General features: G+C 34.3%; 1 protein-coding gene across 2 annotated transcripts in view; it reads right to left on the bottom strand.

Moving 5' to 3' along the window:
* The window catches only part of LOC123550935 (bcl-2 homologous antagonist/killer-like), a 44,527-nt gene that overhangs the window by 30,799 nt on the left and 1,652 nt on the right, over nt 1-12,076 (bottom strand). The window contains exons 1-2 of one of the 2 annotated variants that reach the window (XM_053540297.1): nt 3,499-3,517; nt 1,932-2,058 (exon numbers count right to left, since the gene is read on the bottom strand). In XM_053540297.1, the coding sequence (XP_053396272.1) occupies nt 1,932-1,991 (60 nt within the window). In that variant the 5' untranslated portion in view covers nt 1,992-2,058; nt 3,499-3,517. Of the gene's footprint in view, nt 1-1,931; nt 2,059-3,498; nt 3,518-12,076 lie in introns of those variants that run through there. The other variant, XM_045339439.2, reaches the window with a different exon arrangement.

The raw sequence follows: 12,076 nt of genomic DNA, 5'->3' as shown, positions 1-12,076 counted from the left end.
TCTGACCAATTTTCATGAAGATCTTGTGAAAAATATGGCCTCTAGAGAGGTCACAAGGTTTTTCTATTTTTAGACCTACTGACCTAGTTTTTGACCGCATGTGACCCAGTTTCGAACTTGACTTAGATATCATCAAGATGAACATTCTGACCAATTTTCATAAAGACCCCATGAAAAATATGACCTCTAGAGTTGTCACAAGCAAAAGTTTACGGACGGACGCACGCACGCACGGAGGACGGACGCTGCGCGATCACAAAAGCTCACCTTGTCACTTTGTGACAGGTGACCTAAAAATCAAAATGGATCCATTTAAAAGAAAATCTGTGATGACAATAACCATGATAAGATGTTGAACAAGAGCACTGCAATGCAGAACAATATACGCCCGAAAGTATGACCTGTGACCCCTAAGTGTGACCTTGACCTTAAAGCTCTGCATGTCGTCTCGATGTGGTGAACATTCATGTCATCCTTCAAGCAGTTCAAGAGTTATATAGTGGACAAGAAATTGCTAACAGACAGACAGACGGACACTGGCATCATAACATAACACGTCTTTTCAGGTGTATAATAAAAGGAAAAATTAACACTCAACATGAGGAGGGCCTTCCTTTATTATAGAAGATGGAAGTTGCAAAGTAGAAGGGTGTCTTAGGTCATCCCCCAGCAGAGGTGAAAGGCACATTACCCCTATGTCGATAACCGTAGTCAGTGGCCGAAATTGATGTTTAAAAATAATTCTCCTGTGATTTTTTAAAAATACTCTTTTACTTTCATTTACATTTGGGTAAAAGTTTATTTCCAAGTGCCTTTAGACACTATACTACAATATACATTGTAAACCTGGATTGCGGTCTTATGCAGCAATACTTCATTGTGGAAAACAGAAGACCCAAATGTCTTTAAACTACTTCTAACTCTTTCAAACTGGTTTTCTGTACTTTATTGGCTACAAGAAAAGTAGCGATGCCTTTAAACCATAATAGCAGGAGAAAATACCCATCACCTGGCCCTTAATAATGAAACACATGCAAGAGCTTGGACCTATACAATATATCTGAGTTATCTAAGTATGTTCATTTGCTACACAGACATATATATATATGTTCTTACAATGACCTGTCCGTATAACACTGCACTTGACTATTTGACTATTTCTAGGTAAAACAAGGGCAATAACTTGGCAAGATTTACATAACTGTGTCATCTTATTACAGTATACAAATTAAATTGTCACACTGCAATAATAACTTACATTGTACATTCAAAACGAAACTTAGTTTTCCAGTCAAACAGTGGCAATAATTTGCATTATTTTCAAACAAGAGTTCTCTGACATGGGTATGTAAATACCTTTGATAAGTGAAATTTCAATCCAATGTATGAAGCTATTACTGAAAGTTAGCTTGATTGTTGAATGTATACCTTAAACCAAATTTTCTTATGTACAAAAAGGGTCATGATTTCAATTTAATCCAACAAAAAGCAATCTAACTTAGTTATTTCAGTATATGTCTTATGACAGGGAAGCTTTGTGTGAGGTTTCAGTCCAATATACAGTGTTGTTACTGAGACACAACTTGAAAAGTTAACTGCATGCAAAATTTTAACTGGATTTTTTTTAAGTCAGTTAGTAGCCATAATTTGAATTAATTTCAATCAAGTTATCTAACTTGGTTATTTCAGTAGGTTTGATGACAAGGTGTAAAGTTTTAATAAAATACAAGCAATGATCAATGAGATATGAGTTTGAATTTAAAATTTTAACTAAGATATTGAGCGTAATAGCCCTCATTATTCTTCAAAATAGTAACAATTTACATAAAATGTAAGTGACTACAGAGTGTCAGAAAATCAACATGTGGTACAAGATTTCTATTCTGTATCCTTCACAACCTTTCAATCACAATAACAACATATTAAGTTACCTGTTTCTGAGCAGAACCAGTCCAGTGTGGAATATCACCTCCTCCATCGTTGGAGGCCATTTCTTGAAAAATGTTTTCCCTGATGCAAATCTAAATCAGCTACTATCACACTCTACATTAGTAAAATCTGAAGAAAAAACATGAAAAAGGGATGTAAGTACACTCAGAAATAGTTCCCCTCGAACCAGATCTAAAATCAGTGACAGATTATTATATTCTGAAACTCTGCATGTGTGTATATCTATTTCTGCTGAAAACTGTTTAAGTCAGGTTTTGAAAAGGTTTAGTGTAAAGACGTGGTGAACATTTGTGTCAAGTTTCTTTGAAATCCTTCGAGGGAGTCAAGAGTTACAGAGTGGACACGAAACCCACTCATATGACCTTTGACCCCTTAGCGTGACCTTGGCCATGAAGCGAGCCATCCAGAACATGTGCTTTGCACATCGTCCCGATGTGATGAACATTTGTGTCAAGTTTCTCTGAAATCCTCGATTGGTTCAAGAGTAACAGAGCGGACACAAAATTGCTAACGGTCGGACATATAACATAATACATCCCTTCGGGCATATAAAAATGCAAAACTAGGGTATCTATACAAATTTCTTAGGCTTTCAGTACTTGTACACATTTCTTTATCAAACTTTCATATAAAAATTTACTAGCAGAAAACACCTCAGCATAGTCATGGCATCATTCCCTATCTGGAATGAATGTGTGTGTATCCACCTCATTTCCAACCACCACCTCTAATGTTTACTGCAACTTATAGATATGATTTAGGAAGTGGCTAGGGGTCCAGTAATCAATATACTTTTACTGTTATGTACTGCATTACCAGCGTAACAGGGGGAAAACTGTATTTAGTTGTCATAAAGTTTGTTACTACTTAAGTTGTTTTTTTTTTTGTAAATTTTGGTAATTTTTAGAAATAACTATCAGTCAGACTGAATATGAAATTTTAACGGCAATATCCATTAGTCACTGTTATTTAGTGTAGCAATAAAACAAATTCTGCAATTTATGAGCACAATTCAAATCTAAAATACTAAAAAAAAAGCATATGTTTTAATATTATTTTAATCCTTCAATCCCAAGAAAAACACGAAATTGATAAAAGATTCCATTACTACGCACAAATGACTAATAACTATTAATAATTTATCAAATCCACGATCGTGTTTTTCTCGGGTTTAAGATTATAAATACTTCTGTTTCTTAACACTTGCAATGTATTTAAAACCAAAAAAACAAGAGCAAATATTTGAAATTATCACCTGTTTTTGCTAGTAAAAAATAATTTGACACAGTCAGATTGTTTTATATTTGATGGGCAATCTTGCCGTCAAAACCTCAAAGGACCAAAATAATTAAGAAATAATACATGTATATCTCATTTAGTTTTGTCGCTGAATTAAATCATTGTTTGGAGTTTAGATGCCAAGGAAAAATATCACGAGGGGGCAGCCCGAGTGATATAATAATATGCATCAAATTTCTAAATGAAAAACAATGAATTTATTCAAGAGCAAATCACTAAATGAGATATATTATTTTATTAACGTGTTACCAAAGATTTTAAAGTACATCCTTCACAACATCCATAAATACATCTATTTGCCTGTTTTCTGTTGGTTTCTATTCCAGCGCACTGCTATGCCATTTGACGCAATGACGTTAAAACTGTGAAGTCAGAAAAATGAATTGTTGTTTAACAAGAGCTGTCCGTAAGACAGCCAAGCTCAACTATTCGAAATATTGACCCAGAAGCAGGAAAATATTACCCAAAAAAGTTAAATATCAAAAGAGTTTTAAGTTCAAAAGGGGGAAAAATTTGACCAAAATGCATATCAGTTATGTGACTTGCTGCTATCAACTAGTTTTATAACCCCGAAGGCACATGAGAAGTTTCAATTCAATATCTGCATTAGTTTTGGAGATAGAAACTTGCATGTAAAACTTTAACCAGCATTTTCAAAGTCCTAAAGGGGGCATAATTTGCCCAAAATACATGCCAGAGTTATGGGACTTGATCCAGTGAGGTTAGTAATTGATCTAGAAAAAGAAAAAATAAGTTTCAAATCTATATGCCTTTTAGTAATAGCTGTATGTACTTGCACGCAAAACTTTAACAAGAATTTGTTACATCCAAAAGGGGGCATAATTTGGCCACAATGAAGGTCAGAGATATGGGACTTGATCCTATCAACTAGTTTTATAACCCCGAAGACACATGTGAAGTTTCAAATCAATATCTGCATTAGTTTTGGAGATAATAACTTGCATGTAAAACTTTAACCAAAATTTTCTAAGTCTAAAAGGGGGCATAATTTGCTCAAAAAACATGTCAGAGTTATGGGACTTGACCCAGTGAGGTTGGTAATTGATCTACAAAAAGAAAAAATAAGTTTTAAATCTATATGCCTTTTAGAAATAGTTGTATGTACTTGCACGCAAAACTTTAACCAGAATTTTATAAGTCCAAAAGGGGGCATAATTTGGCCAAAATGAAAGTCAGAGTTATGGGACTTGCTGCTATCATCTAGTTTTATAACCCCGAAGACACATGTGAAGTTTCAAACCAATATCTGCATTAGTTTTGGAGATAGTAACTTGCATGTAAAACTTTAACCAAAATTTTTTAAGTCCAAAAGGGGGCATAATTTGCTCAAAATACATGTCAGAGTTATGGGACTTGACCCAGAGAGGTTGGTAATTGACCTAGAAAAAGAAGAAATAAGTTTCAAAGCTATATGCCTTTCACTGATGGCTGTATGATCTTGCATGCAAAAACTTAACCAAGGTGTAACGCCGACGCCGATGCCAGGGTGAGTAGAATAGCTAGACTATTCTTCGAATAGTTGAGCTAATAACACACAGTTTTCAGTCTTCTTTGTTTAATAGGACAATGAGAAGGTTTTTGTTAGAATGGAGGATAAATCACAGTACACTGTCATATAAAGTTACTGGTTTTATTGCTTCTGCATACTGTCGTGTAGACGCAGTAAACGTTTATCGTGTACAGTACATACATCTATAGGTTTAAATCACCAGAAAATTCGTAATTTTGGAAAATATTTGATAATTTTTACATAAATCAATAAGGAATTGAATCTTTTGATACATGTAAGTTTCATTTGAATTAATCTCATATTCGCAACAAAATCAGCATTTAAACCTAAATCAGCAGCGATGACAATTTCATCAGAAATTTCCTTCGCTATTTTTGTCTTTCAAGTGTTTGACGCGAGTGGAGATATTTCCTAGGATCGTGTCAAATTTGTTAGTCTACTGTTTTTGCTAGATAAATGTGTGTGTGTGTGTGTGTGTGTGGTCAGATTTAACGTCTTTCTCAACAAGTTTTCAGTCATATGAATGACGGTGTCTGCTTGTAGCAATGAGCACAGTGCCCAACTTTATAGTGCTGCCTCACACATGACATGATACCTCACCCAGTCACATTATATTGACACCGAGCTGACCAGTCCTTGTACTATCCTCTTAATGCTGAGCGCCAAGCGAGGAAGCTACTAGTACCATTTTTAATGTCTTTGATATGACGCGGCCAGGGATCGAACCCAAGACCTCCCGCACTCGAAGCGGATGCTCTACCACTAGGCTACCAAGGCGGTTTGCTAGATAAATGAGTTTCCTCTCTGCAAAATACTATTAAAGAATCTATATTGATGACCGGACCTCCGGTAACTGGACCTCTAGACTACAGGCCTAAAGGTCCTAGTTGCTGCCTATTATTTATGACATTCAGAAGGGATGATAAATTTGCATATTGATTATGCCCTGTTGGAATGATCTTACCCAGACCAGCAAAAAAAAAAACATGACTTGAATGTAATTTTTGAGAGTCTGTCAGACTGATCTGACGCCAACTCTTAAAAATATGTGACATGCTTTTACTGTTGTTGTTGTCGATATTGATTTATTTCTAGACATCTGTCTTGTGAGGACTAATAGAAACAACTATTGCCAAATGTATCCGACTGTACTGCTGTTTTTCAGACTCAATTTTTGTCATACTTGCTGTTTTTCTCAGTAAAACGGTTGATTTTTCTTGTTGTTTTTTTTTGCTTTAAATTGGGAAAAAAAGATACTATTTTCGATTGGGAACATAACCGAATAACGGCTATAAAATCGGCCGAAAAAAAACCCTGTTAAACACGTTCGAATTACACCAGGAAGGGTAGCAAAAAATAATAGCCAACTTTTAAACCTATAAAAATAATAGCCAAAACTGATGCGGACCTTTGATTGCAATTTTTATAAAGATAAAAATAATGAAGTTTAACATATATATTTTCTTAATTGCTTTAAAAAGTAGCAGGCCCCAACAGGGTGTGTGGGAATCGGGGATTCAGGGAAATTACCTCCTAATATTGGTGGCGGGGTCCCACTATATATGTTTAAAATGCTATATTCTGATGGATTTTGAAGGCATTTAGAGGACATGTATTTAGTTTGTGTAAGGCAGCTGAAATGGTTGATACTGACTGAAATTGTGGACTGGGCAATGATTCAATTAGCCCCATTCATGTACACACAATATGGGCACAGTTGCACACAATGGAAAGTTTACCAAGTCTTTGAGTACCATTCATGTTTATACTTTTTCTTTATCTATATCAAAAGTGTTTTCATGATTCTTTTGACCACAACTGCACTTAAATTGCCCGAAAAGTACAAAACAATCGGGTCACGAAAATATGTGATATTTGGCATCTATTCACACTAGTCCAACTAATTTGACACGATCCTTGGAAATACTGAGATAGTTTTTTCATATATGGGCAATATCCCCACTCGCGTCAAACACTCGAAAGACCAAAATAGATGAAGCAACGTCCGATGAAATTTTCATCGCTGACGACGCTTTACATGCTATAGGTTTAAATGCCGTTGATTTCACGAATTGGCCATAATTTAAAAGAAAACTTACATATATTGAAAGGGAATTCAATTCCTCATTAATCTACGTAAAAATTATCAAATACAATGTAATATCCAAAATTATAAATTTTCTGGTGATTTAAACCTTTGTATGTACTGTACATGATCAATGTTTACCGTGTGTTTACACGCCATAAAAAACCAATAACTTTACATGACTGAGTACTGTTATTTAACTTCCATTATTTTGGTCCTTCAAAGTTTTGACATTAGATTGCCCATCACAAATATAAAACAATCTGAACGTCGAATTATTTTGACTACTATCCACACTACTGAACAACAGTTTTTTGTCAACACGTTTTTGATGCTTTATTCAATAAATATACTAATTTTTTAAGTATTTTAGAACGTTTTTACTTATGCTAATGACAGTATGCAAGCAAATATATTTGTTGATTTTTAAGCTTGCCCGTATCGGCCATGTTTCTAAAAACAGAAACAAGACTGGGTTTCCCGAACATTTCTGGGTTTAAATTAACGTGCAAAACAAACATTTATTATGTCAGAATTGTCTTGGTAAAAAATAAACTATAAAAATATCTGGCCAGTAATATTTCAACACATTCTCGTTCTTTTGAAATTCTGGCAACTTCGAACAATTGCATTTCAGATTAAAAACCTTTATAGATCTAACCTAGATTCTGATTAAAGATATTTTGAAATCGTCGACAGGTCAGTTTATAATATGTTTGTGAAGATAATTAGATTAGCGGTAACTATAGACGGCAATTTTGGTTTTCATCAGGAAAATGTCGGTACAAATTGGTTTAATTGTAGTCTGCCGAATATAGAGTTGAAGAAAATTTGCATTGGCGTTTGAAAATTTTCCCAAAAAGTAGCCTGCCAGTTCAATCTGATTGATAGCTAGATAAGTAAGGTTGACTTCCGGTTATAATCGGTTTAACTGTCGTCTGCATCTTACCACCTTAGGTAAAGTTATCGGTCGACACGTGTTTTTAATACACGAGGTAATAAACAGTCTGTTTTATCGATTTTCTACACTAGCTGATAGCGGCTTACTGTCTCACTTGGCATAATTATTTATGTAGCTATTAAATAAAATAATCAACAGTTCCTGTCGCCAAAATGAAAAAATATTCGCCATTTAAATAAAATAATCGCAAATGGCGATAATGGCGACTGACAGCATGAGCCCTGAATGTATGTGTAACTATTTTGTTTTTGCAATTTAGTGAAATCCGCAGTCTGCTGTTTACTGAAACTGGTGTTAGGGTAGATATCTCCTCGCATCTGTCACATCACATTTTTGAAAATTTAAGTATCTAATTTAAAATTATGAATTAAATTCAACCCATTTGAAGTTTCTACATGAATATTAATGTTTAATTTATTAAAGCAAGGAAGTCTGAACAATATATTATGATTTTTTTATATTTTTTAATGTCTTCATTTTTCTAACAGTAAAATTAATTATGCAGATATGGGTAAGGCTTAGAGGGATGACAACTATAAAATATCAGATCATAAAATAAGTCTCCCCTATCATGCCTATATGCCAGATGAGTAAGGCTCTAGTAACAGAAAGGGATACTAATCTGGAGTCCTTTTTTAGGCGGAATAGTTGGTCATTTTGCGAAATGTGTTTTATCAAAACTTTTTATCGACAAGACAAGTAATACACTGGTTGTTTGTTTTGGGTTTAAGTTTAACGCCGTTTTTCAACAGTATTTCAGTCTTGTGATGGCGGGCAGTTAACCTAACCAGTGTTCCTGGATTCTGTACAAGTAAAAACCTGTTCTCCGCAAGTAGCTGCCAACTTCCCCACATGAACCATAGGAGGATGAATGATTTTAGACACAATGTCTTTTATCAAATCGTCACGGAGAACATATGCCCCACCCGAGGATTGAACTCACGACCCCGCGATCCGTAGACCGACGCTCTCCCTATTAAGCTAAGTGGGCAGGTAATTAATACGGGAAAACCGAAGGTTTTTCCGTCTATAGATAATGTGTACATGTATATATGTCAAAGTAAACCTATATCCCGTTCAACTTGGGAATATGTTCTATACCTTCACCGGTTTTGTTGTTGTTGTTCTCCCATAATTCTACCGGACCTGCTGCCGTGCTTGCGCAATAAATAATTTTCAGGACGACATTTGATAAAATAAAATTTCTTATGAACGATCGGGCGCCGCATTATTTAAACAAATTATTCTATCCAGTTGAAAATTCGCGGTATCAATAGAAATCGGTGTTATTCGGGTTTCTTCATGAAACGAGTTTATGGATGATTCAAGCGGCCCGCTTTTTGTTTCCAATAATGAATTATGATGTAAGCTACATTACTGCACTGTTTGAATAACAAAACCATTGTTTATTTATTTCTATGAATGTAAAAAAGCCAATAATTTCAAAAATGTCAATGTAAAACGAATATAGACACGTTGTCCTAACAAAATTTATTTATATACATAATTTTATCACACATTTATGTCATAAGTCACTGTGGTCCAGTGGTTAGCGCACATACTTTCCATGCGCGAGGTCCGAGTTCGAATCTCCTAAGGTGCTTGATTTTTTTTTTTTTTTTTTTTTTTAGCTTAGGCCCAATTTAATTTTTTTTCTTTATATTTATCACACTTTTTTCAATTACTGGAACACAAATCAATAATAAGTATAGTTAACCAATGTTCTGTCTGTAAATTTTGAACAAAATATTCGAAGGCATGGAAAAGCATATCAACGCCCCAGAATTAGAAGGGCGTAAGTGGAAAAATCATAGTTTTCGGCAAAATGAAAAAACTGTCTATGACAGATACGCCCTTCTAATTCTAAAGGTATAAGTTGACTTTTCTGGTACAACAATTAAGTGTAGATATGCCCTTTTATTACTGGGATTCTGAAAAACTTTTCACTTATGCCCCTTGGTGTGTAGTTTCAAAAAATGTATGATTCATAAAAGGGCGTAACTAACACTTTCGCCCTTCTTATTCTGGGGCGTCGATATATCGATATTGCTTATCTCCACTCCCTTCCACAATCTTTCACATACATTGCAACTACTTTCTAAAAGTCAATTCATTGACTAGAGTTTTAGTAAAATTACACTTGGAAAAAAATGTTTGCTATAAACTTGAGAGGCTCAGACTGTTAGCAGTTAGGTAAATTAAATTGAATTTAGACCAAGAGTGTTTGTGTTATATATAAAATTCTGGTCAAGAACTTTTTACAATGAATTTGAAATAAGAATTTCACAAGTAAATGGTTGTTTGTCATTCTCACATACACGAGTTTTACCATAGCTGTATTAGTGGAACACAATTTGTCCTAAAAGAGTGTCATTTGACAATAATGGCATTTAAAAGAATTAAAATAGTCTGTGTTTAGGATAGCAGGATTATGTAAGTTCCGGTATCTATACTACAAAAGAATATCAGAACAAGATGATATTGAATGTGATGTTACACAGGCATAATGTGTAAATTGTTGTGTTTTATTTTTTGGATTGTTTTGTCGTTTTTAGAAACTATTTGTTTGTAACAAATGAACTGAAAAGAATATGTACATTTCCGGATTCAGAAATTTGTATTAGAGAAACAAATTGATAGCAAATGCATGTTCGTTGTAAACAGAAACAAAATTGGTAATATTATGTATAAATAAATGACTTGCATTTATCTGTATATAATAAAATATTTATCCAAAACTACTGAGGAAGAGTGTGTTTTAGGCATGCTCACTGACAACACATAAAGGCCTGATATTGGGTCACTTTTGAATGACTGTTGCACCATATATAATACTATGAGGAAAATTTTGTAAATGACAAAGTGTTCAAATTTATCAATGTTCGTACAGCCCCCATCTTACATACCCCTTTCCGGCGCTCACTTCGTGTGAGTTAAAATTTGCTTACTAGATATAAATTTGAATTATGTAAAGTTTTCAGCAAAAGCATTATTTTGATACCAATAAATGATAACAATTTACAGAAATAAAAAAGTGACAGGCCAAAAACCCCCCGTTATCTGTCCAGGTTTATGCAACAGTTTCGTTTTTGTCGTGTTGAGCGACATGTGAAGTTTCCACTTTTCTCTATTTTATCATCAGTACAGTCAACTCGTCAATAGAGAATCACTGCCAATAGCGGGTCACTTGAAAATAAGATATGAATCTCTCTTAAACATATTAGAGTATACAATGTTTAAGTATCCAGTAATATAAACTTATCACTTAGCAATTATTACACAAAAGAAGATGGATCTAATCTAATGAGTTTGTGTTCCATGAGTAGATAACTCTTGCAATCATGTTTCCTGACTTGGATTTTAGCACTCTTGAATTCTACGAAGTAGAATAATTTTGAGCATACCTCACAGTTTCTTAGATAAAACCACACAAATTCGGTACCATTTTGAAGAGTGAAACACACACTTTCATCGGAATATGATTATGAATTTTAGATTGACTTTGACGAAAAAAAGTGTCGTCAAGCAGAGGCGGCCATTCAGCCAATAGAGGGTCACCCATATAAGGGATTATCCAAAGGATGTTTATTCTGCTTAAAAATACAAATCAATAGTTGATTTGGTGTAATAACGGTTTGAACTGGCAAATTTAGATAAACGAATAAGGTTCTGTGCATCAATATTTTGATTTTAGTTTTAGATACAGCTGGTGCTAATTATGCTTAGAAATACAACTGTGAAAACTAGCGCTATATTCCTTTTACCTAGTAACTCCCATTTGAATGTAAACATTCTGATTCTCATTATATTCTGCCTTGAAATGTTCATTTCCAATACCACAGTCATGCTTTGTCAGAAAAAAGACTATTTAAAATGGATAGAAAATATAATAAACTAGGTGACCCTCTATTGGCAAAAGTGACCCCCTATTGGTGAATCGGACAGCTTTAAATATTTCATCATAACTTCAGATGTAAAAGATAGATTCAAATAAATCAAACATTTAAATGAATGTGAGCAATAGTTTTAAGTGTTAGTAAGTTTAGATATCATGAAAGTCTAAACATTCTTCACCACATGCTATAAGTTAGTGTTATTTCTAGAGCTCAAAAAGGGCAGGGTGCTGCCAAAAAGGGGCAGGGTGCTGTCCGAAAGGGGCAGGGTGCTCTTTTAGACGTGAAAGTTACCATAGCAGTAGTTGCAATTCTAGATGTCTATAGTTTATATGTATTCCATTTATCTTTATTGC

Source organism: Mercenaria mercenaria, chromosome 4 (genome assembly GCF_021730395.1).
Source record: "Mercenaria mercenaria strain notata chromosome 4, MADL_Memer_1, whole genome shotgun sequence".
Taxonomy (NCBI): Eukaryota; Metazoa; Mollusca; class Bivalvia; order Venerida; family Veneridae; genus Mercenaria; species Mercenaria mercenaria.
This window is presented reverse-complemented; position numbering and strand designations above follow the sequence as displayed.